General features: G+C 43.6%; 1 protein-coding gene across 20 annotated transcripts in view; it reads left to right on the plus strand.

The window, feature by feature from the left end:
• Positions 1–26943, plus strand: part of FER (FER tyrosine kinase) — a 432887-nt gene that overhangs the window by 139611 nt on the left and 266333 nt on the right. Inside the window, exon 11 of one of the 20 annotated variants that reach the window (XM_078852836.1) lies at positions 4702–5144. The exons of the other annotated variants lie outside the window; for them this stretch is intronic. Within the exon in view, the coding sequence (XP_078708962.1) occupies positions 4702–4752 (51 nt within the window). The 3' untranslated portion in view covers positions 4753–5144. Of the gene's footprint in view, positions 1–4701; positions 5145–26943 lie in introns of those variants that run through there. 20 annotated transcript variants of the gene reach the window in all.

Below are 26943 nucleotides of genomic sequence, written 5' to 3' on the forward strand. Positions count from 1 at the left end.
CTCGTACAGGGCCACCCGCTCATTACCGCCTGCACCTGCCTGAGGTTATTAGGCCATATGGCAGCTTGCACTTATGTGGTCCGTCGTGCCTGGCTTCATTTCCAGCCTCTGCAAGCGTGGCTGGCATCGCTCTACATCCCCACAAGGCATGATCTTGACCTGGTAGTCAGAGTACCAGACTCCATCTGGTCGTCACTTTAATGGTGGTTGAACCCCAATTCACTGTTGGAGGGAGTTCCCTTTGTGGCCCTGTCCCTATCGCTGACCCTGGTTTCTGATGCCTCAGACCTGGTCTAGGAAGCCTATCTGGGTGACTTCAGCACACAAGGCTGCTGGGTCATGGGACGATCGCTCCCTCCACATAAATGTCAGGGAGCTCAAAGCTGTTCGCATGGTCTGCCTGGCTTTCCGGTCCCACCTGGAGGGCAGGGTGGTACAAGTCCAGATGGACAACACTCTTGCAATGTTTTATCTGAACAAGCAGGGCGGGGCCAGGTTGTCAGCCCTTTGCCAGAAAGCTCTCTGGTTCTGGGTCTTCTGTGTGCAGTATGCCATTCGTCTTGTGGCCACACACCTTCCAGGGACCAGGAATGTACTAGCAGATCGCCTCAGCAGTACCTTCTCATCTTGCCACGAATGGTCATCTTGCCAAGGTGGTCAGAGTGATCCTCCAAAGGTGGGGAATTACCCAAGTGGAGTCGTTCGTGACCCATTAGAAAAGGAAATGCCACGTGTTCTGTTCAATTCGGGGGCTTGACAGAGGCTCCCTGTCAGACGCCTTCTTAGTCCTGTTGGGGCTCTCTGATGTATGCCTTCCCACCAGTGCCATTAATCCACAACATCCTCATAAAGATCAAACAGGACAGGGCAAAGGTAATCCTGATAGCCCTGGTTTGGCCTCGCCAACATTTGTGGACCTCTTGGTGGTGGCCGCACTGCAGCTGCCTCTCTGGATGGATCTGCTGTCCCAGAACCACGGCGGTCTCCTGCACCTGAACCTGGCAACGCTGCACCTTACTGCTTGGCTGCTGCATGGTTAAATGCAGATGGGGAGGAGTGCTTGGCCTGTGTCCAGCAGATCCTGTTGGACAGCAGGAAGCCCCTCTATTAGGGCCACCTACCTGGCCAGATGGAGACAGTTCACATGCTGGGACTTGGACCGGGGTATTAAGCCTGAACAGGCCTCGCTGTAGTGAATCCTGGACTACCTTCTGCATCTCCGGCTCCAGGGCTTGTCCCTTTTTATCAGTTAAGGTCCACTTGGGTGCTATATCAGTCTTTCACCCTGCATTCCAGGGTAGGTCGGTCTTCGCTCATGACATGACAGTCCCTCCTTGGGACCTGAATCTAGTGCTGGCACAGCTCATGGTGGCCCCCTTCAAGCCATGGGCTTCCTGTTACCTGCTTCTACTCTCCTGGAAGGTGTCCTTCCTGGTGGCGATAAAATCTGCCTGTTGGGTCTCTGAGATTAGGGCACTTACCTTGGAGCCACCTTATACAGTGTTTTTCAAGGACAAGGTCCAGGTATGACTGCACCCAGCCTTCCTGCCCAAGGTTGTCTCACATGAGTCAGGACATATATACTTGCCTGTCTTCTTCCCAAACTCTCATCAGTCTGAGGAGGAGCTTAGATTGCGCTCTCTGGATGTCAGGAGAGTGCTAGCCTTTTACATTGGAAGGACCAAGTCATTCAGTAAGTCAACACAGCTATTCGTCGCGGTGGCGGACAGAATAAAAGATCAATCGGTGTCCATCCAGAGGATTTCATCATGGATTGCCGCCCTATATCTGGTTTTTCTATGAGCAGGTGAAATTGTCTTCACCTGTGATTGTAACTGCCCACTTGATTGTAACTGCCCACTCCTCGGCGGCCTTCCTGGCCTACGTTCCAATTCAAGCTGTCTGTAGAACTGCTACCTGGTCATCTGTTCACATGTTCATGTCTCAGCAAGCATGAGATGAGATTGGCTTCGGTAGAGTAGTGCTGCACACCGCCCAACTGTGAACTCCGAGCCCACCTCCGTGGATGCTGCTTGTGAGACATCTAGAATGGAATCGACGTGAGCAAGCACTCGAAGAAGAAAAATGGTTACCTTCCTTTCATAACTGTTGTTCTTTGAGATGTGTTGCTCATGTTCATTCCATTACCCACCCTTCTACCCCTCTGTCGGAGTTGCTGGCAAGAAGGAAGTGAGAGGGCCTAGGGCTGGCGGTGGCTGATATACCACTGCGTGAGCACAGCACTCCAGAGGGTGTCACAGCCGACCCTACAGATGCTGCTAAGTCAAAAATCTCTGACAACTGTGCATACGGGCGCGCGCACACCTACAATGGAACATGGACATGTTCTTGAAGAACAGTTATGAAGGGTAGGTAAATGGGTTTTTTTCCGTTTGTAATCAATTAAATAGATTATTTGAATAATAAGCTACATTCTACTGAGTAACCTTCAGTAATCAGCCTTGGTTTCTTTAGCTGAGTTGGTGAAGTATGGTAAAAGGCATAGATCTGAAATTAGCATAAAATATTGAAATCACTACAGCATATCACATCATTAAGAACAAGTTTAAAATAATTGACTTTAATCTCAGCTCTTTCTCTTTGAAACATCTATTCACAAACACCCATTCCTTTGCAATGTGTTTGCTAAACTTTTACATGCTCTTTACATTTCATATAAACTCTTTACATTCTACCAGAGAATCCACAGTGTAATTTACATGTGCATAAGTAAAATAAGATAACTTGTCTCCCAATAAAGAAAAAATCCCACTCCACCAAATATTGGAAAATCACATAGAGTTAAGAATGATGATGATATTTGATTGGTATGGGTATGTTATCAGTGTCCCATCTGTAATAAGTTCTCCACTTAACCAGTTTGTTGTGTGCCTCTCTTTCCCCAAATGTATGCAGCTGCAACACAGAACAATAAGGCCATATGCATAAGTTATGTATAATGTTAGTTTGTCAAGGGTATTGGCACTTATATTTGCTTTTATGGATTGGGTTTTGCACACGTAGGAAGATGGATGTGAATTTTTTTTAATGTTGAGCTTCAAAATTTCTTTGTCTTCCAAGTATGGCAGCAGCACAGGAAAATGACATACGACATAATGAGTTGTTTTCTTTATTCTGAGTACCAACTCCCCTCCCTTCTTCCTCTCCATTCCCCCTTTATAGCCTGCCAGTTGTTGTCTCTTCCTTCTATTACTATTATTTATTATTTACACAGCACCAAAGATGTAAGTGATGTTTTACAAATGAACAGATGTGTGTCTGTCCTAAGAGGCTTACATGTAAATTAGATACAACATAACCAAAAAATGAGGGAGGGGAGAATGGGAAGGACCAAAATACCAACAGTGTTCCAAAAGGAGTATCTCTTGATCTTTCAAATGGTCTTGTTAGTTCTTTCATATAATGTAACACAGGTAAATTAGAGGGTGAAGTCTATTAAGGAATCAGTGGAAGTGAGTGATGGAAGACTGGACTGGAGTGTGACACCACTGTCCCCTCCCTCCAGTTTCCAAAGCTTAGTTACCAATTGGAATGGCGGGGAAGTTGTTAAAATGTCCTTATATCTGCTTTGAATATCTGGGAGTAAATACCCCATGCATGTGTGTTGATTGTATGGTGCAGAATGTTGACTATCTCTGAATGTTTTTGAATCAAAAGTAAAGAAATGTTCCTTTTTGTCTTTTTGCTGAAACAAGAACACAGTGACAGTTAATGGTAACCTTTTGTTATGACTCCGTTTTGATGACTTCCTATTCAAAAACCAGAATTAGAGTTTAAAGTTTTGCATACATCACTTCTGTGTAATAAAAATACAAATTAATTTTTCTTCAAAGATATCCCACAGTTCCCGCAGTCTCCATTTGAATTCTGGGTAGAAATCCCAGTGCCTGATGGGGCTAAAACATTGTCACGGGTGGTTCTGGGTACCTATCATCAGGTCCCCGTTCCTTCCCTCCCTCCCTCTGTGAAAGCAAGGGCAGACAATTGTTTTGCGCCTTTTTTCTTGAGTTACCTGTGCAGACACCATACCATGGCAAGCATGGAGCCCGCTCAGCTAACCGTCACCGTATGTCTCCTGGGTGCTGGCAGACGTGGTACTGCATTGCTACACAGCAGCAGTTTATTGCCTTTTGGCAGCAGACAGTGCAATATGACTGGTAGCCATCGTCGACGTAGTCCTGGGTGCTCTTTTAACCGGGCGCCTGGGCAAACATGGGAGTGACTCAGCCAGGTCATTTCGCTTGTTTTGTCTCATGGCAATTGAGTCCTACCGGCAGTGCACTGTCTTTTAATCTGCAGCTAGCAGAAGATGATGGCCATATTGCACTGTCTTCTGCCGAGCACCCAGGAGATGATGATGGCTTGCGGTCGTACTGCACAGTCTGCTGCCAGCAAGATGTATAAAGATAGATGAAGTGGCTCAAAACAAGAAATAGACCAGATTTGTTTTATATTCATTTTCTCCTCCCTCCCTCCCTCTGTGAAATCAACGGCCTGCTAAACCCAGTTTTGAGTTCTATCCTTGAGGTTTTGAGTTCTATCCTTGAGGGGGCCATTCAGTTTCTCGCAAAGCCACCCCCTTTGTTGATTTTAAGCCAACCCTGTAAGCCATGTCGTCAATCGCTCCTCCCTCCATCAGGGCAAAGGCAGACAATCGTTCCACACCTTGTTTTTGTGCAGATGCCATACCACGGCGAGCAAGGAGCCCACTCAGATCACTTTGGCAATTAGGAGCACATTAAACACCACACACATTATCCAGCAGTATATGCAGCACCAGAACCTGACAAAGCGAAACCGGGCGAGTAGGCGACATCAGCGAGGTGACGAGAGTGATGAGGACATGGACACAGACTTCTCTCAAAGCACGGGCCCTGGCAATGTGGACATCATGGTGCTAATGGGACAGGCTCATGCAGTGGAACACCGATTCTGAGCCCAGGAAACAAGCACAGACTGGTGGGACCGCATAGTGTTGCAGGTCTGGGACAATTCCCAGTGGCTGTGAAACTTTCGCTTGTGTAAGGGCACTTTTATGGAACTTTGTGGTGTGCTTTCCCCTGCACTGAGGCGCAAGAATACCAAGATGAGAGCAGCCCTCACAGTTGAGAAGCGAGTGGCAATAGCCCTGTGGAAGCTTGCAAAGCCAGACAGCTACCGGTCAATTGGGAATCAATTTGGAGTGGGCAAATCTACTGTGGGGGTTGCTGTGATGCAAGTAGCCAATTCAATCAAAGATCTGCTGCTATCAAGGGTAGTGACTCTGGGAAATGTGCAGGTCATTGTGGATGGCTTTGCTGCAGTGGGATTCCCTAACTGTGGTGGGACCATAGACGGAACCCATATCCCTATCTTGGCACCGGAACACCAAGCTGGTGAGTACATAAACTGCAAGGGGTACTTTTCAATAGTGCTATAAGCACTGGTGGATCACAAGGGACGTTTCACCAACATCAACGTGGGATGGCCGGGAAAGGTACATGACTCTCGCATCTTCAGAAACTCTGGTCTGTTTCAAAAGCTGCAGGAAGGGACTTTATTCCCAGACCAGAAAATAACTGTTGGGGATGTTGAAATGCCTATAGCTATCCTTGGGGACCCAGCCTGCCCCTTAATGCCATGGCTCATGAAGCCGTACACAGGCAGCCTGGACAGTAGTCAGGAGCTGTTCAACTACAGGCTGAGCAAGTGCAGAATGGTGGTAGAATGTGCATTTGGACATTTAAAAGGGCGCTGGCGCAGTTTACTGACTCGCTTAGACCTCAGTGAAACCAATATTCGCATTGTTATTACTGCTTGCTGTGCGCGCCACAATATCTGTGAGAGTAAGGGGGAGAGGTTTATGGCGGGGTGGGAGGTTGAGGCAAATCGCCTGGCTGCTGGTTACGCACAGCCAAACACCAGGGCGGTTAGAAGAGCACAGGAGGGCGTGGTGCGCATCAGAGAAGCTTTGAAAACCAGTTTCGTGACTGGCCAGGCTATGGTGTGAAAGTTATGTTTGTTTCTCCTTGATGAAACCTCCCGCCCCTTGGTTCACTCTACTTCTCTGTAAGCTAACCACCCTCCCCTCCTCCCTTCAATCACCGCTTGTAGAGGCAATAAAGTCATTGTTTTATCACATTCATGCATTCTTTATTAATTCATCACACAAGTAGGGGGATAACTACCAAGATAGTCCAGGAGGGGTGGTGGAGGAGAGAAGCACCAGGAGGGGTAGTGCAGGAGGGAAGGACAAGACCACACAGCACTTTAAAAGTTTAAAACTTTAAAACTTATTGAATGCCATTCTTTTGTTGCTTGGGCAATCCTCTGGGGTGGAGAGGCCCCCCCACCGCGTTCTTGGGCGTCTGGGTGAGGAAGCTATGGAAGTTGGGGAGGAGGGCGGTTGGTTACACAGGGGCTGTAGCGGCGGTCTCTGCTCCTGCTGCCTTTCCTGCAGCTCAACCATACGCTGGAGCCATATTAGTTTGATCCTTCAGCAGCCTCAGCATTGAATCCTGCTTCCTCTCATCATGCTGCTGCCACCTTTCAGCTTCAGCCCTCTCTTCAGCCCGCCACTTACTTTCTTCAGCCCACCACCTCTCCTCCCGGTCATTTTGTGCTTTCCTGCACTCTGACATTGTCTGCCTCCACGCATTCGTCTGTCCTCTGTGGGAGGACAGCATGAGCTCAGAGAATATTTCATCATGAGTGCATTTTTTTCGCCTTCTAATCTTCGCTAGCCTCTGGGAAGGAGAAGATCCTGTGATCCTTGAAACACATGCAGCTGGTGGAGAAAAAAAAAGGGACAGTGGTATTTAAAAAGACACATTTTATGGAACAATGGGTACACTCTTTCACGGTAAACCTTGCTGTTAACATTACATACATAGCACATATGCTTTCATTCCAAGGTTGCATTTTGCCTACCCCCAGCGCATGGCTAGCCCCTCTCCCCTCCCCGTGGCTAACAGCGGGGAACATTTCTGTTCAGCCACAGGCAAACAGCCCAGCAGGAACGGGCACCTCTGAATGTCCCCTTAAGAAAAGCACTCAATTTCAACCAGGTGACCATGAATGATATCCCTCTCCTGAGGATAACACAGAGAGATAAAATACGGATGTCGTTTGAATGCCAGCAAACATACACTGCAATGCTTTGTTCTACAGTGATTCCCGAGTTCGTGCTACTGGCCTGGAGTGGTAAAGTGTCCTACCATGGTGGATGGAATAAGGCTGCCCTCCCCAGAAACCTTTTGCAAAGGTTTTGGGAGTGTATCCAGGAGAGCCACGAACGCCAGGGCAAATTAATCATTAAACATGCTTGCTTTTAAACCATGTATAATATTTTAAAAGGTACACTTACCAGAGGTCCCTTCTCTGCCTGGCGGGTCCAGGAGGCAGCCTTGGGTGGGTTCGGGGGGGGTACTGGCTCCAGGTCCAGGGTGAGAAACAGTTTCTGGCTGTCAGGAAAACCGGTTTCTCCACTTGCTTGCTCTGAGCTATCTACAACCTCCTCCTCATCATCTTCCTCGTCCCCAAAACCTGCTTCCGTGTTGCCTCCATCTCCATTGAAGGAGTCAAACAACACGGCTGGGGTAGTGGTGGCTGATCCCCCTAAAATGACATCTAGCTCATCATAGAAGCGGCATGTTTTGGGCTCTGACCTGGAGCGGCCATTCGCCTCTTTGGTTTTCTTTTAGGCTTGCCTCAGCTCCTTAAGTTTCACGTGGCACTGTTTCGGGTCCCTGTTATGGCCTCTGTCCTTCATGCCCTGGGAGATTTTGACAAATGTTTTGGCATTTCGAAAACTGGAACGTAGTTCTGATAGCACGGATTCCTCTCCCCATACAGCGATCAGATTCTGTACCTCCCGTTTGGTCCATGCTGGAGCTCTTTTGCAATTCTGGGACTCCATCATGGTCACCTCTGTTGATGAGCTCTGCATGGTCACCTCTGCTGATGAGCTCTTCATGGTCACCTGCAGCTTGCCACGCTGGCCAAACAGGAAATTGAAATTAAAAATTTTGCGGGCCTTTTCTTGTCTACCTGGCCAGTGCATCTGAGTTGAGAGTGCTGTCCAGAGCGGTTACAATGGAGCACTCTGGGATAGCTCCCGGAGGCCAATACCGTCTAATTGCGTCCACAGTACCCCAAATTCGACCCGGCAAGGCCGTTTTAAGCGCTAATCCCCTTATCAGGGGTGGAGTAAGGACATCGATTTTAAGAGCCCTTTAAGTTGGAAAAAAAGGGCTTTGTCGTGTGGACGGGTGCAGGGTTAAATCGATTTAACGCTGCTAAATTCGACCTCTACTCCAAGTGTAGACCAGGGCTCAGCCACAGAGACCATGAAAATAGGCTTTAAGTTGGAAACTAAAATGGAATTCATGCTCCTTCCCTCAAGCTGTGGGGCGGGAATAGGGGTTCAATAAACTTTTCTTAGCTGCAATTCTGCATTCAACTCTGGAGTCGCAACTGCTGCCTGATGTACCCCAAACATGTTCTTTTTGAGTGCAGATCAAATAGCTAGTCCTCGATCTGTTTTCCAAAGTGCTGTCTGTCTTGGAGTCAGCCAAGAGCTCTTTTTCCTTAGCGCTCAGAGGGAGTGGAAGGTATTGTGCAGCCTTCTTCCCTCCTCCTCATGGATCTGCAAAGCTTAGGTGGTATAAAAGGCATTGGGTGAGACCTCATCACAGGAGGGAAGTTTACCGGCTCTGATTAGTAAGCTTGAAGAACTTGTAATACGAAAAGTTTTAAGTGGAATTTAATTTTTATTTTTATATCGTATTTGGTGGCTCTCTGGTTTAAAGATGCAATTTTTTCATAAACTGCCAACACTGTTAAAAGTCAATTCAGTATTAGCAAAACTGCCAAAATGGGCATTGGTAAAAACATTTCAGTCTGTTCTGATCTAATGTAATCCAAACCACTTCAGATATCCTGTGCATTGAGACTATAATGTTTAGTCAGTCTAAAGGAGGAGGAAAGAGATTAGACAAAGTATTTATTTAGATAAATGGACAATCTGTCATAATAATTAACAGGATTTCTATGATAAAACTTCTTAAATTATGCAGATGATGAGTAATCAATAATGGACTTTTATATCTTAGCTGTAGCTCTGCCAGTCATCTTTAAATTACTTGACATATCTATTGTGTTAATCATTCAGGAAGATCACTATTTCTTCAGTTATAAACCCATTTACGTCTGTTGTCTTCATCTTAGAACAGGTCAGCCCAAATGTTTTCAATTTAGCTATTTATTCAACTTGAAAAATTCATTATAAGGACTTGTTTTACTAGTTGCCTTCTTAAGGACATCATTTTTAGTCACCTTGCATTGTAAGTGTGTGTCTTTGCATATAGAGTAAACTTTAATATGTTTACCCACAAGCTTTTTTGTCCTCGCTCTTTGGACTTCAGCACAACGTGATACACAAACAACTTTATTTCTTACTAAAATTGCATGATTTGTTTTATCTGAAGTACCTGCTTGGAAGCTCGCTATATAACACAATCCTTAATCAAAGGAATAGGTCAAAAGCTTTTAGTATTGTGGTTTTTGCCATCATCATGTTAAAGGTGGGGGGGAAAAGAGTTCTGTAAGACATTGTTAAAAGGTGCCTGGTATTTTGTGTAGTGTGGTCTGAGAGACTTTTCAAGGAATGGATTATGTTAGTTATACATCTTCCTGTAGGTTTATAAAATTTGCCCATATTCCTTTCCTTGTGCCTTTACTGACTGTCAGAAGGTCTCTAAATATTCCTTTGTTTCATCATATCAAATATTCCCACTTTCTGATGTTGTGAGCTGTTTTGGCTTATTACTTATAAAGTATTTGTTGTCTGTTAGTCTCCAATGCAAGTGTTTTATGGGAAAAGGAAATTGCTAGATAACTTTTTCATGTTCACACATGGTTGCATGGCAAAATGAAATTTGAGTAGTCTTACTTAAATCCATTTTTGCCCTCCTCTGAGTGTAATGTGATTACAGAATTTTAGCTTTACATGTAGAAAAGTAATTATATTTTATAGTTTTAGAAATTAGTTCCCAGGATGTAAATTTAAAATGAAATAATGAAGCAATGTTTTGAATTTGAAGCATTTTCCAGCATTACAATTTCGAACCTCTGTTCTTAGAACTGTACAATTATGCAATAGTGTATTCTTTTACAATCAGAAGACTCATAGTGGGCTTCCATTAAAGTGTAGTAACATCAAAATAATAGGAAAATAATAATTTAGAAAATAGAAATAAGTGAAATACTATTTTTTTAAAAATTGCCTAATACCATAATATATTTGTCAAAATTCAATGGATGGTATATAGATAGTTATGTGATCTTTTAAAAAATAAAATGTAAAAGGAAATTGTAGTAATCAATAGGCAGATCTGAGCTTTAAGTGTATAGGTTACCAGTTTATTAAAAAGCAGCCATTCATTGCTCATATTATGTCATAATATAAACAAAACTTTATATGTGTTGTGATAGGCTTTGCTTAATGTTAGGAACTAGGGATCTCTGCAAACACTGCTAGGTCTAACAACAGGAGCAGCCTTGAAGCCAACCCATGCAGTATCAGGACCAAAGACAAACCAGTTTTCAGCACAGACTGCTTTTTGCTCTAATTGGTTTTAAAATAAATTACCTAAGGAGAATCTGGAAGCTAAACTCTACAGTACACAATTTTCCTTTTATTTAAGGAATAATGAAATCTCCATTTAGATTTAAACTTAATAGAAACAGTCATTTAAAAATATTTTTTAGTTCTTTGAATATTAATATGAAAAAATATATTAAGTGCAACAATATTTTAAAAGCATTTTTTAAATTGTGTTGTTTTAAGAATGTAACCTTTTAAAAACAAAACAGAACACATCAGGGCAATATGCTGTGGTAAGATGACTGCGCTTCTTTAGGTCCACTTTAGAACATACTCAAATTGTTTGGTTATCTGAGCATGGCCACGTGGCTGTAGGAGTTTTATCTTGCATACTGCAGGATTACACTGGAGGTACTGATAAACTGAATATTGGTGTAGAAAATCTCTTAGCTTCACCTTCCGGCAAATTTTTCAAATATAAGTGCCAGAAAAACAGTATTCATCATCACCATATGCTTTTAGAACAAAGATTGCTAATCATAAAGTACAGATATGTATGCAAAAGACAGAATATTTTCATTTTGTATCATCCAAACTCACCTGAGTCATTCTTTGCTATGTATGTACAGACTGAAAATCACCTATAGTAAAGAGGACTAGCACGAGGTCCTTCTCTACCATGTAAGCCCTGCATAAGAACTGTGCAACCGGACTAGATCCGGGGAAATGTTACTCTGTAAATGTTACATAAGGGATCTGTGATGCCGCCTGCATATATCAGGATCTTAAGGTGCTGATAAGAGTAAACCAGAGGAAGGGTTGCAAGGTCTGTGGTTTTATGGATCTAAAGATTCCAGGACCACATACAAATGCCACAGAGGGGCTGACATTGGAATAGCAGCTGTGGTATGAAAGCCAGAGGAAAAGCTTCATAACTGCCATTTTACTAGCTCCTGGTTCTGTGCATAGATTTAACTCCTATATTTCATCCAGAATAGGGTTCCATTACTTGAGTTGTACACAGTGGTGTAACAGAGAATAAATGTTCAAATGAGATCCCTTACACTTGAAAATTTCTGTCACCTTTGTTATTATAGTAGAAATTACTGAAGAAACTTAGTACCAGTTGCTGGAGCACCCACGGGAAAAATTTGGTGGGTGCAGAGCCCTCACCGGCAGCTCCCCGCCCACGCCCAGCCCGGCCCCAGCTCACCTCACTTTCGCTCTGCCTCCTCCCCTGAACGCACCACCCGTTCTGCTTCTCCGCCCCCTCCCCTGGCTTCCCGTGAATCAGCTGTTTAGCGGGAAGCTGGCGAGGGCTGAGAAGCAGGCGGTGGCTTCCTGCTCAGGCTGAGGGTGGCGGAGGTGAGCTGGGGTGGGGAGCGGTTCCCCTGCAGGGCCCCCCCCATGTTGCCTGCTGTGGCACGGGCGGCCCTCCTCGCGCCCCCCTGCCCCAGCTCACCTCCGCCTCCCTGGTCCTGAGCAGAAAGCTGCGGCCTGCTTCTCAGCCTGCCCCAGCTTCCTGCGCGAACAGCTGCTTCACGGGAAGCCTGGGGGGCTAGAGAAGCAGAACAGGGCGGCACGTTCAGGGGAGGAGGCGGAGGCAAGCTGGGGTGGGGTGGGGAGCTGCCAGTGGGTGCTGCACCCACCAAATTTTCCCCACGGGTGCTCCAGGGCTCCTAAGGTGCCACTTTTGGCCGGTTAAATTTAGAAGCCCTTTTAGAACTGGTTGTCCCTTGTGGAACAACTGGTTCTAAGAGGTCTTCTAAATTTAACAACTGGTTCTCGTGAACCGGTGCGAACCGGCTCCAGCTCACCACTGCTTACAGACCTCTAGCTTTCACTTGAGTCACTGTTCTTAGCTTCCCATGCAGTCCAGGTTTTAACTTGGCAGATTCTAGTTCAATTGATTGAACTATCATATTGCCCTAGCCACAATCAAAAATTCCCAAAGTCAGGTATATGTCTTTTTAAAATGCACTGAAATAATGAGATCAGTGACTCCTTTGATAAATATGACTCCTTAAGTATGTATTTTTCTTTAATACATGCCATTACAGGAGAGGATCGCCAGTGTTTTAAGTGCCTCTTTTTCCAGTATTGCCTCATGCTGTAGAATTTTCACATTCAAAGAGATGCACAGGGAAACTGTCAGCTTCTGGGATGTTCCATTACAGCAGTAACAACAATTCTGAGGGTGGAGAGTAAAATAACTATTTCTTGTTGCTTGTTGAGAAAAATGAAAGTACTTTGGTGCTTTGTAATATATTATCCAGGGGCTCCCTTGTTTCTCTGTCTCTGGGATTAAATAACCACTAACTTGTTGGTTCATGGTATCTGTTTATCGACCTAACAGAGCATGAGAGCACTTACCAGAGAGAGGCAGGGGAGCCCTTATAAATATATAATATAAATAACTGTGTTCCTGTAACATTTCTTTCCAGTAATTCAGGGTTCTAGAGTAAACTTTCCTGCCAGAGGGGGAACTGAAAGAAACTGTGGATCAGGTTGGTGTGGCTTTGGTGCTGTCTCTATCTTGTTTTCATCTCAGCAGTGGAAGCAGAGTTATAGAAACTGCATATGTTAATTTGCAGATTTGGGAATTATAACTACTGTTCTGTTGGCAGCATTCCCAGACAGATAAAGTTCATCTAATTGGTATCTTGCTTTGGGACTACTTTTCCAGTTTACCAGCAGAGGTGTATGTTTTTGGTTCACTGTCAAAACCACCATGGAGCAAAAATGCTCCAAATGTCAGTTACTTCCACCAAGTATGGAGAATGAACTTTGCACTTCTTGTAATAAGAGCGAGTATGCTCTGGCCTCCGTCTCTACTTCTTCCAAATCCTCCTTGCCTACTGAACACACATCGGAGGAAAGAAGGTCCTCAAATGATAAGGTAAGAGAGAGAAGCCCAATCATACCCTGCCCCAGCTGGATGTCAAGCCACTGGGCTAGAATTCACAAATTATAATAAATCATATCAGTCTTTTTGTGCCTCTTCCCGTGAGGAAAATGCCTGTCAGTTTTTGAAATACCTACAGGATTCTTCCAATAGAACCAAGGTCAAAGGCTTTAAACTTCCTAAAACCAGCATACTTTATTAGAAAAATCCCTATAGTGTTCCAGTCCTGCTCAAGGAAAGGGGAAATGAGCAATAAGGAGGATTTAAATGACAAGGTACTGAGACCAGGGAATATTATTAGAAATAAAAAGAGTAGTTATTTGCCTGAAACTGGAGCATGTACAAGCTCTTTCAGTGCTGAGAGGTGACCAGATGAGAGTAGGTTTCAGAGCTCTTGAAAGTATTTCTAGTGCAGTAATAGTGTATAAGTAGTGAGTGAATCTAAAGACACTTGAAGAGCTTTTCAAGTTCCCAGAGGAAAAAGCCATTGTTTATCTCGTGAATGCTGCTGTCTTAGGAATTGGCTGCAAAACAATCATTCCAGTAAAAAGGTCCTTGAGAACCATTTGAACAGAAAACATATGTTGCCTTCAAACATATTTAAGTGTTTGGTCAGGGGAAGAAAAAGTCGTCATACTTTCTAAACAATCATCACTTGCTATGCTGAACTCTTAAAATTTTTGTCACAGTAATAGGCTTCAGGTCAAATGAATTTCCTGCAGCCATCAGGGTAAAAGTCCTTCATAATGGTGGCAGTCTCATGTCTATGGTTTTTGAAGCAGCCTGTTTAAAAATCAACCCTGTTTAAAAGTAATTGAAGAAATTTATTTACATATGCTTCCAAAAGTTTTAAAATCTGACATACAACATCCTTCTTGACCTCTTCCTGTGTCATACGAAGGATCTATGGCAAAATCATAGGCTGTAAACTCATTTTATTAATCAAAACTCTCATTTTTGGCCTAGTTTGGTGGCCTAGGCGGTGTTTTCTGCCTTGTTCTGCCATTCAGGAGACCTGAGTTTGATTTATCTTAGACCCCCATCCCTCCAGTGAGTGAGAAATGGGGAATGGCAATCTAACCCATGTCTCTCATATTTCAAAGCACTGCACTAGTTTATCAAGCCATTTTAAATATTTTTACCCATTACAATCTCATTGGTTGGATTTATTATTTCTTTTCATTGTAAATATATGTGAAGCAGTATTTTTCCTCAGGATTTTAGGAAAAATTGGAAATAAAATGTCAGTGGATCAAAGATAGAATACTATTTCATTCAGAGCTCTAGGGGAAGAATCTTCCTTGAGATTTAAAAAAACGTTCTTCCCCTTTGTTCCAAAGCATTTTAAAATAGTTAATAGAAAAAACAAGTTGCTTTATTGTTAAAATAATGGGTGATTAAAATACACATTTTGTTTAGTCTCATTTAAATATTGTTACATAATTTTGTAGCTGAATGTGTTCCACCGACTATAGGTCCTGTCCTTTCTGATCTTCTTCCATCTTACTTATTTCTTCTTTTTTTGTATTTTCTTTCATTTTTTGGTCACCTTTTCTTTAAAAAAGTGCTCACCTATCCTGCTTGCCTCCTTTAAAATACCCATTCTCCCAGGAGAATCAAAGATGTAATAATTTTTTATGCTAAAGGAATGATTGAAACAACAAGTAGTACAGAGAGAGAAGAGAGAGTTTGAAGTTTTGTTCTTCTCAGTCCCGGTCTTTGCAGAGTAGCAGGTAACAGGCATTGGGACACCCCTCTATCATTTCCTATTTCCATAAAAATCTCTGGCATTCACCAGATGCAAGAACCTGCTGCCCTTGGAGGCGGCATCCTCAAATTTCATCACAAATGATCCATCTCTGTTTATGACCAGTACATACATCACTGAAGCTGTACGCGTCTTATTTGATCAAATCCTTCTTGATGCTCTACCAAGACTTTTCTATAGAATCCCCTTTCAATGAAAAGCTCATTCTTCAATTATTTGCCTGCGTGGATAAGATCAGATTCAGACAATTTGAGCTTCCTGTCAAATGTCTTTCTCAACCCTTGTCACCAGGACTGATGTATGCCTTCCTGCCAATCCCCATGATACCAAGGTCCTGAGAAAGCTGATGGAAAGTGTAGAATTGATGATTATGATAGACCCAGGATGGTCTGCACAGTTCTTGTAATTAGAGATGGTAAACCATCTCACCACAGCCCTATATCGCCTTACCTGCTTTGTCTGACATAGTCTCTCAGAAAAAAGGTCATCTCCTGCTCCTTTTCCTATCATCATTACATCAGACAGTCTGGGTACTAACTGGCTAACATCCACTGAAGGAAACTGTTGAGCTGAAGTTCAGAACATTCTGTTCCAAAGCAGGAAAGACTGACTTATAAACCTAAGTGAAAAGTATTCTATTTTGGCATTTCAGCACCAGCTATCTCCCTGGAGTGCTAGAGTGCTCCTCCTTTCAGTGCTATTGGACTACTTACTAACCCAGGAATGATAGACCAGTCGTCTTAACTTTGATACCTGGAAAGATGATGGAACAAATAATGAGTTTGTAAACGCTTAGAAGAAAACAAGATAATAAGTAATTGTCAACATGGATTTGTCAAGGACAAATGATGTCAAACCAACCTTATATCCTTCTTTGACAGGGTAAAAAACCTTGTGGAAGGCGGGAGGCAGTAGATATGACGTATCTTAACTTTTGTAGGGCTTTGGATACTGTCTCACATTACGTTCTCATAAACTGGAGAAATATAGCCTAGATGAACCTACTATAAGATAGGTGTGCAGCTAGTTGGAAAAGTGTACTCAGAGACTAAGTTCCCTGTAAGCTGCGTGGCAGCATGGCCATGCAGCAGCCTATTTAGTGCTGTGGAAGCTCTTAGGGAAGCCGCCCGGGGACCTGCCGGGGGAGGGGCATCCTTCCCCTGGCCTCAATTCACCCTGTGCCCTGGACCCAGCTATGGCTGGATCGGGCCCAGGCTGGCCCCAGGTACGGCTGGCGTGGTGCTGCGCGGCCTGACTGCAGAGCAGCCCAGATCCAGCCATAGACGGGGCACTGTGGAGTGGACCAGATCCAGGGGCGGCCCAGGTGGCCCTCCCATGCCCGAGACCTGCTGGGGGAGGGGCGGCTATTCTGCAGCCCCAGCCCCAGTGCTCCTGCACAAGGGACAGGTGCCTCTACCCCCTCCCTCCCCAGCCGAGGTGCTGCTGTGGGGGGAGAGTGCTGTGGGGAGTCCTCTCTCCCCCACTGTAGCCCCAGAGCACCTGCCTGTACCCCAAACCCCTCATCCCTGGCCCCACCCCAGAGGCTGCACCCCCAGCCAGAGCCTGCACCCAACCCTCTGCCCCAACCCTGAGCCCTTCCTCCCCGGCCCCACCCCAGAACCTGCACCCCCAGCCAGAGCCCTCACTCTCATCCCCAGCCCTACCCCAGAGCACGTACCACCAGCTGGAGCCCTCACATCCCTGCACCCCTGCCCCAGCCCTGAGCCCCCTCCCACAAGAATTCCTCGGCCCCACCCCCACCACATAAATTTTGTTGTGTACCAATATGAAGTTGATGTGTCATACATCACCTTCATATTGGTGCACCTAACAAAATTTATTCTGCACAATAAATAATGGTGGGGAAAATTAGAGGGAACACTGCTCAGAGTGTAATTATGAATGGTTCACAGTCAAGCTTGAAGGGCACATCCGGTGGGGTCCTACAGGGATCTACCTTGGGTCTTGTACAGGGTTTCTTTTTCAGTTGTACACATCACACTATAATTATACCTGTGTGTAGCAGTGAAATATGGACAGATAGCTAAGGATATGTAGTGTTAAGAAGAATACAAAGTATCGGTGATGAGAAGGGTTGGGATACTCGGCAGCTTATAGATCTGGGAGTATGCAAAAAGAAAAGTTTGGGAATCTCTGCACTAGAGCTCAGGCAGCCTCATCTGCCGGTTTGAAGAATGTCCCTGTTTCTGAAATTTGTAAGACAGCTATGTGAAGTTTGGTCCATACTTATACAACCTTTAGTGGAGGTTTCTAGATCAAATGCCTGTTTTGGTAGGACTATCCTACAGCCCCTTTTTAATTAGGACTCCTAGTACCCACTGCTGAGCAAACATCTAGCTGCTTGTCAGTCGCTGGGATTGGGACCCATGTGGAAAAATACTCAAAGGAGGAAGAACAATTACTTACCTTACTGTAAACTGTTCTTCTTTGAGAAGATTGTCCACATGGATCCCATTTTCTGCCCTCCTTCTACATTACTGTGAAGGCCTACTCTTCTGGGATTCTGTATTGGTTACAGAACTGAGGAAAAGTTGAACCCAAGTTGTCTTTTATGCCCTCCAGTTGGGGGTGCGGGGGCGGCTTAAGTCTTGTAGGCGCAGGTTCGGCTCCTACAGATGCTGTTGGGTAAAATAATCCAATTTCACTTGCATAGGGTGCATGTGTACCCAGAGTGGGATCCATGTGGACAAAAATCTAGAAGATTAGGTTCAGTAACCATTTTTATCTGAAGTCCTAACAAATATAGAGCTAGAAACCATCTGTGTAACACCAACAAAATAAAGAGATATATGTTTGTATTCCATCATCTTTCTACTTCCTCAAAAAACAGGAAAATTCAAACAGTCTTGGTTCTGAAGAAAATGAAATCTCTCCCTAGAAAAGTCTCGTTACTGGATAAAAATATTTGCTGTATACCTGGTGATCCAGCCCAAGGAATTAATCTTCATAGGTTTAAACAAATCACACCAGCATACTGAATTAAAAAAAAAATTCCAGAGATTCATCAGCGTTATTCAACACCTTATCAGCATCTTGAGTATTCACAGAATATACTGGTGGTGGTACGAGTGAGATTATTATTGGATGGAGTCTGCATACAGCCATATTTGAGTGACCTCACTTAAACTGTATCTAGCATGAAGCCCAGTTTCTCGGTACTGTTTCCACTGAAAGATAGCAATATTAGAAACTCTTCTTTCACCAGCATCTCATCCAGCATTCCAAACTACAGCCTTTTCCCCCCTCAAAATGAAGGCTACTTTCAATAGTTTTTTGTCTTGTTACTACAAGCAGGGTAGAAGACCACCTTTAAAGCCTGCTGTCAAGTCTGAGTGTGAGTCAGAAAGACCATTCTAGAAGAGGTTTCAGAAGTGACTAGACAAAGCCCTGGAAGGAACATACATTTTATTTGAGAAGCAGTCATTGGGACAATCTAAGAAAAATAACAAAATATGTCACTAGTATGATACATGGTGACCTGAAGTTTCTGAAAATGACAGGTACTCTATTCCGAAGAGAAAAATCCAGAGTATCAGACCCTAGAAATAAAATTTTATTCATTAAGCTCTTACAAAAGTGGTGTTTAGAACAGTTTATTTCTTTCTTTCAACTAATGATCAAAAGTCTTTTCTTTTTTGCTTTATTTTCAAAGTGGTGTTTGAGCATTTATCTGTTGGTTTTTTTAAGTGAATAACTTTCCAATTCATAGGGACTGGATTATTCTGTTTATTAGACACAAGTTCATTCTGAAAATGAATACAAAATTTTGTTGGAAGCAAGACATTGTTTTGCCTTTATTTTTCCAAAGCCCTGAATCCCAGAAGGCAAGGGATTTTCACTGTGTGGTTGCCAGAAGGTAGATTTGTATAATTTAGAAAGACTGTTCGGTAGGGAGCAGCCAAGAAAAAATTGGCTGCCTCAAAATCTAGCATTGCCAGATAGCAACTTTTATTAAAGGACTTTGCAAAAATAAAGATATTTTTCCAGGAAATATGATGGTTCACTTAGTGGGAGTATAGGCCCATGATGTTACCATCAAGGACAAAGTGTGGATCAAAGAGCTATGCGATTCTGAGCTCAGTCCACACACTTAGCAGGCAACTACCAGCTACGCTTACACCTCTTAGCCAAGATTTAATTCAGAGGAAGTGTACTGCATCCAGTAGTCAAGTGGTGCCAACTCTACTAATCAGTCAAGAATGACTGTGAATGTTTTTCAGTACCCTGAAATTTGTGTTAAAAAAAAAAATCTAAACATGGAGTAGTCCACAATAATATGAAACAAAGTGGTGAAAAAAGTCATGAATTTTTGCCAAAAAGGTCATCAGTTTCACCCACTATATTTGTCTATTTTGTATTTTCTGTTCTTCCTGTACATCTGTAAAGATATCTTATTTGTAGGGACCAATAATGAGCAGAAACTTGTTAGTTGATATTCTAGTAAATGTTAGCAAAGCAAATAAAATTTTAAGTCAGTGCTCAAGTAGTTGCCCTGTAGGTTAGTTAAGAGCCACAGGGAGAAAAATTGAATGAGCTTGGTGCTGTTGAGTTGTGATTATTGTTGCACAGGTTGTCGGCATTGGCATCAAATGAGAGAAACCTTTGGGACTACTGTACAGATCAGGTTGTTACAGTTAGGAGGAGAAGTTGGTGTGTGTCAGATATTTTCTTTGAAGTAATTCTGTTTATGTACAATGAATGTCCAAATTAAACCCTTGCCCTTCTCTTTTAAATAGTATTTACCAGCAATAGCAAATTGTGCTAAAGTGAACAAGGAAGCTTCCACAATAGTGAGATGGAATTGCTGTGCTTTAGTAGTGTGGCAAATGGCCAAGGCTTTTGTGGTGCATCCTGTGCTTTTCATTGGTGTGGTGGGTCAGTGTTTCATCCTTGCCCTTATTTTTGGGCCCTGCTAGTGCCCTGAAGGGGAAGAGCAGGGGAGCGGGAAAGGGTCCGTGATCCACCCCGTACTTCGGTCTCAGCCCCTTCAGCTTCACAGACTTCTTACTTTCTTTCCCCTTGGGCAGGGTTTCTCTCTGTCTTCTGTACTGGAGGAGTCCCTCTGTTCTGCTTGGGCAGGATATCCCTTCCCCGATACTCTGATTCTCTGGTCAACACCACTACACCTCCAAACTCCTTCCTCTCTCTTGTCTGATTGAAGCAGGAGTTTTTATTAAGTTTCAGATGGGGCCTTAATTGGCTCCTGGCCCTGCTGTATCACAGTATAGCACTTAGGTTCAATACTGTCATCAGTGGCACTATGAAAGAATCCTATTATTGCTACATAATGCCATTTTATTCAGTATATTTTATTGTGTTAGATATATCACAAGCTTGGTAGCTTCCCAATCTCAGGAAATCCATGTGAAGCCAATCACTCTGTGGCAGAGTGCTACCCAGAGCACACCCCCTCATGGCATGGCTTTGCCGGCATCTTACCATCAGTTTCCTCCTGGATCTTCCAATAATTTATTCACAGTCCAAATACTTAAAGCACCTCTGGCTTCTTTCCAGACTCTATAGTCCAGGGCAGGATCCAGAGTTTACTCTCCCCATAAAACGTCTCCTTGTCCATAGCTAGCTTCCTTTCTTTCATCTAGTGACTGCAAAGCTCCCCCCTGCAGCCCCCTTGTGCTCTCAACTTCCTGGCTTTATACAAGCCCAGCCTGCCCCTGCCCAGCAGTTCATCTTCCGTTAAACTTTATCTTTCGCTGGCTCTCTTCCAATTGCTGCCTATAAGATTAGCTGGTCATTTTTAACCTGTTCATGCCTTGTGAGGGGAGGACACCTCATTACACTTCTTGCTTGCAGCTTACCCTTTCTTTAAGGGGTGTGGTACTACATGTAATCTTACAGTTTGAGCCAAGTGGAAAAGCTATAATGTGCACAGTTTAAAAAGGATATAGAAAAACTGGAGAGGGTACAGAAGAGAACCACAAAAATGATTAGAGGAGAAAATACCTTACAACATGAGCTTTAAAGAGCTTCAATATGTTGTGCTTATCAAAAAGAATATTGAGAGGCGACTTGGTTAGTGCATAAGCATCTCCATGAGGAGATATACTAGATATTAAAGGGCTCTCTCATCTAGCAGAGAAAGGTATACCAAGAACAAGTAGTTGGAAGCTGAAGCCAGACAAATTCAGATTAGAAATAAGGTGCAGTTTTTCAATAAGGTATTTAACCATTGCAAAAAACTCCCAAGGGAACTGGTGGATTCTCTGTCTCTTGATGTCTACTGGATGCCTTCTGGCTAAGTATATCTTCCTGAAAACACGAGTTATGCTTTAGTTAAACAGATGTTACTCGGCTCCTGAGAGGGATAGCAAGTACCATCTAGTCTGCCCTGCACAGATGGTCCCATCTGGTCTTAAACTATGAATCTACAGAAAAATAGAAGTAAAGTCATGCTAACAGTCTCCATACTAACTCCCTTCAAGATTATACCTTTGGTGTTTAAAATGTGGTAAAATACATCACTAAGGCTTGGTCTACATTGCAGCTTATGTCGATCTATGTCAGTGTCTACATTACAAACTTGCTCCGATGGATGTAAGTGCCCTGCTACACCCATGAGAGGCGTAGGGCTTATGTTGGTGTAGTTAGGGTGACTCAGTGTCTGTGTAGACACTGTGTACATTGTCTGTTGACCGTTTTGTCAATCTAACGGTTCTAGCAAGAAAGCCAGCTCCCGGCTCTCCAGCTGGGCTACTACTGGGTTTCTGCTCCACGCCAGACTGCCACCCAGGCTCCCAGCTTGGGCTGTTGCCTGGGCTCCCTGCTCCAGCTGAGCGCAGGGAGACAAGAAGCCTGGAGGATAGCTGGGCTCCCGACGGGGAGCTGTGCGGAGCTCCTGGTAAGGATGCGCACCACCGACAGAAGGAGGGTAATGTGGACATCAGCCATTGCAGTAATTACTGCAGTGGCTATAAATTGACCTAACACAGGTCGACTTCAGATTGCAGTGTAGACATGTCCTAAGGGTGATATCACAGTTATCATGACAAGAACCAGCCACAGCATTATGAGGTGCACCCTTTTCTGCAGTAGAGCAGTCTCTCTTGCTGACTTGTGTATGACACTGCAGCCTGCAGACAACTTGCATGATACACCTGTATATTTAAAAAAAAAGATAATTAGAACACTTTCTCAATCTGACATGATGTATACTGTGTTGTTTCCCAGGTGACTACTAGCTTATTCTCTATTTATTGACACTCTTTTCCCATCCGTAAGTACCAACCGAGGAGGTGCACAATGCAGCACACAGGTGTATATGCGCAGTTATTGAGAGCACAATTGTGAATTATGAAGCTGCAGTTTCTTTGCTTTCCTAGTAGGTACTGGAAGGACCATTCTGATGTCACCAGGCAAAAGTTGTGGATTGGTTGTGTGTAAAACTATGCCTCATAATGGGGCCATGGATGACCTGCTCACCAGAGAGGGTGAAGGTCTCTTCTTCATGCTTCAGCTCTCCTCTGGTGGAGCCACATGGTTTTACTGGTGTTTCGATATCAAGGACTAGCCCTCTTGAGGTAGAAAAAGACTTGGCTCCTGTGATGCTTGTAAACTCCACAGAAAGAAGGTTTGGTTAATGTAGGACTAGGAGCTGCATACAGTGGGATTTGTGGCATTGTGTGTCCTTACTTTCATACACTCTGGTTTCCAATCTTGGAACTCAGTCTGTCCTGTAAGTTTGCCTTTATGCCACCCTTAGTATTCCCCAATCTTCTCTGCTTTGGTGTCTGCATGTCTTTTATCCTGGGGGGACACTGTCTGCTTCGCTTGATTCCTTCTTAGAGTGAGCCTTCTGTCTCTGCCTAGTTTCGATGTCTGTTCATGCTCTTTTTTATTGTCATCAGTTGGGTCCTTCTGCAGGTGCTACTGAAACTCCTTCAGCTTGTAGCTCCTCTGATCAGCAGTCTGTATGAGTTACTTACCGTACTGCTTACTTTTAAGGAGAACAACATGATGGAGGGGACTTTTGCTTATCTGAGTACTTACGCGATCTGCCAGGACTTGTGGATTCCCTCAGGATAAAATGGTGAAAAGTCTCTAACTTCCCTGCTTAGTGATTTATTTACATACTGCCAAGATCACTTTACCTGATGGAGCTAGGTTAGTTTTAAGCAGTGTTTGTACATATTAAATGTTTCTATTGCTAATCCCATGTCTAATGCTGATGCTGCCAAATTTATACAAATAAAAAATGGAGGGCAGCTTGTTTTGCAGTTTTTAGTATTTGTACTTTTAGATGATTTACCAGTACCATTGTGTGGTAGCATTGTGACCCAAGTCAGCCTGTCTTTCCCACATTCATTTGTTTCATACAGAGTTTTTCTCTAGCACTATCCCAGATGAACCAGAAATAATAATTTGGGTATAATAAATATAGCAGGATGGAAGAGTTTGTCTGTTGACCCACCCAGGTATAGCCAGTGTTGAAATTCTGCAGGGAGATGCTGACAGATTCATTTTGACTCACTGTGCAAGTACAGCTTGTTAACTTTACCTTGGATAGAGGGGAGATGAGTTTTCTCTCTAGCCAGAGGGAACTTGGGTCTAGCAAAGGTGAAACTCTACATAACTCCATGAACAGATACATGTGGAGAGAAATCTTAGGTTGACACTTTTTATTTGATTTATATGTAAAGCCAAGCCCAATATGGGATGCAAGTAGAACTAAATTTAGGTGTGTAGATTCTGTTCAAAGCAAGGTGGAAACCACCTATGTGCAGTATGCCTGCATACATGATCATTTTTTTACTGCATGTTAATTGCATATGTTTGGAAAGATTTGCTATTTAGACAAGTATTTAATTTGAAATAGTATATAATTATTGAATTTCTGTTCCCCAAATATTTGCTCTAAATTACTTTTTTAAAATCTAATCATACAGATACAGGAATAGTGGAATTTTTGTTAACTGTCAATTTAAGTAATTACAGACAAGCATCCCACACAGGTTCCTCGTTTAAGTCTGTCTCAGATCTCTTGTTAAGGGAATTGCATGTTGCAGCTTTCATGAAATTGCCATATCTGACATTAATGCACACATTGATTTTGCTAATAAACTGACAGACTTGTTGAAACCAGATGGAAGTGTAAAATTCTAACTTGTACTGTCTGTTTAAAATCCATTTGGCTATTTCCATTTATCTACTTAGATTGTATATCTCTGTCTCAGTTTCTGAAAGTGTCACTTTATCCTTTAATATGGTTAATGTGAAAGCTATACTGGTTAAGACCATATTTTCTTCCCTGTCTTATTAAAGCTGATCAAAGTTAATTCCATCAGTCTTCTGTTTTACTATGATAAAGAATTTGCAGTGTCTTTCAACGTGCATTTTGAAGCGGGGTACAGTTACCAGTTATCCATATTGAATAATTTTAAATAACCTTGTTGCTTTTGAAAGTTGAGGTGCTAAAATCTCAGGTCACACAGTCGTATTCTAAGTAGCTTGGAGGCATAGAGATTGCAAAAGTATCAAAATGATTTATTTTTAAAAAAAGTTTTAGAATATACTGTTTCACTGCTTATATGACAAAAATTTCACTACTGGTATTCTACTGTATATTGAATGTGTTGGTGGTTTAATGATACCTGTAAATAGTTTTCTAAAAAAAAATTAACTGAATCATGTTATTTTACGACACTTATGTCTTAAAAGGCACTTATATCACACGTTATTAAAAAACCCCATGCATTTGTAAAACCTCATTATCGCATTATTTATTGTGAGCCCCTGAAAATCTTTTGCAATGGTACAGTTGTTATTACAAATCAGTATTCATATAATAATGAGTATATCAGTTCCACAGCAGTCACTAGCCCATGTAAGGACCATGCATGGTTTCAGTCTTTATACTCAGCAGTACAGGGAGTACATCCTTACTCCTCCACAGATGCATGGTTCCCAAAAGAGGTGGAGGGGGTACCAACCCTGCTTTCCACACCAACCTGCAGAGGGAACAGGCTGCATTCTATTAATGAACGGCAGCAGATACTCGCCTTACGTGTTATAGAGTACAGAGACACATGCCTTCCTGAGGCAGAATCGCTTCTGGTGCTATCCCTAGAGCACTGCTTCTTATTCTGCGCTGTGCTTTAAAGCAGTGTTTCTCAAACTTGGGACACCGCTTGTTCAGGGAAAGCCCCTGGCGGGCCGGGGCAGTTTGTTTACCTGTTGCGTCCACAGGTTTGGCCTATCGCGGCTTCCACTGGCCACAGTTCGCTGCTCCAGGCCAATGGGGCTGTGGGAAGCAGCTGCTGGTATGTTCCTCGGCCCACGTTGAGGCATCTAAACCTCCTGAATAACTGAGAGGAACAAGAGGATGGAGTGGAGGAGGAAGTCATCACCAGACAAGATGTGGATGGCCTCTCCACCATCATTGGCAGATGACTTTAAGCTTTTTCAGGAGAGGCCCAGCTGATGGCAAGGCACTGCAGATACCACTACAGGAGTTGACGGAGTCACACCACAAACTAGTGGACATTTTACATTCTTCTATTTCATCCAGAGTAGCCCTCCCTTTTAACGAGGCCCTCTTGCACCCTGCCAAACTCATATGGCAGACTCCTGCATCGGTCCACCAACATGCAAACAGGCCAACAGGAATTATTATATGCCAGCAAAAGAGACAGAATTTCTCTTCTCCCATCCACCTCCCAATTCTATCATTGTGGACACGGTGAACTCAAGAGGCTGCCAACAACATCTCAAATCCACCCCCTATGTCTGGGACTGGAAGTGCTTAGATCTTTTTGGGAGTAAAACATATTCATCAGCTACTCTTCAGTTTCGTATTGCGAACTGTCATGCCTTAATGGTAAAATAAGATTGCTTAAACTACTCAAAACTCTATTCCTTTATTGAGCAATTCCCAGATTTGCACAAGGAACAATTTAAAGCCATCATTAATGAAGGCCAACTGGGGTGGCAAAGACATCACTCCAGTCCATACTCGACGCAGCTGGCATGGCAGCATACTCCATCTCTACTGCCGTAGTGATGAGAGGAGCACCTTGGCTGCACTTACCTGGTTTCCCAAAAGAGGTGTAAACTGCTGTGGAGGACCGTCTTTTTGAACGCACAACACTGTTCACGGAGAAAACAGACACTTTCCTCCACGCTTTCAAACACTCCAGGGCTAGTCTTCAATCGCTCGGAATCTACATGCCTGGGCAGAAGAGAAAATATAGTCCTCAGCATTCATTCATACCCCAGTTGTCACAATATTCATCTCAAAGATTGTATGAGCCCCAGAGAAAGCAGTCCAGGTTCCCCAAACAAACCACCGGGCTCTCAGCATACTTTGGCTCTCAACAACCATTCACCTCAAAATGACAGTTTTGATAGGTTGGTCGAGATGCCTGCAGACCACTCTCCTCAATGCTGTCTGATGCTGGAAAACCTCTCTCATCCCTATGGAGGCTATCTCACCCATTCCGCAGCACTTGGGAATGAGTAATCTCCGACCCCTCCCCCCCCGCCCCATGCCCTTCTCGTCCCTCTTCGGGTACCCTTCTCACAAGAGCTTTCTATGACAAGAGGTAGACCATCTCCTCAGCATAGGAGCCATAGAGCCAGTGTCCATACATCTAAGAAGCAAAGCCTTTTACTCTCGCTACTACCTGATGC

This window comes from Lepidochelys kempii, chromosome 5 (assembly GCF_965140285.1).
Source record: "Lepidochelys kempii isolate rLepKem1 chromosome 5, rLepKem1.hap1, whole genome shotgun sequence".
NCBI classification, from domain to species: Eukaryota; Metazoa; Chordata; order Testudines; family Cheloniidae; genus Lepidochelys; species Lepidochelys kempii.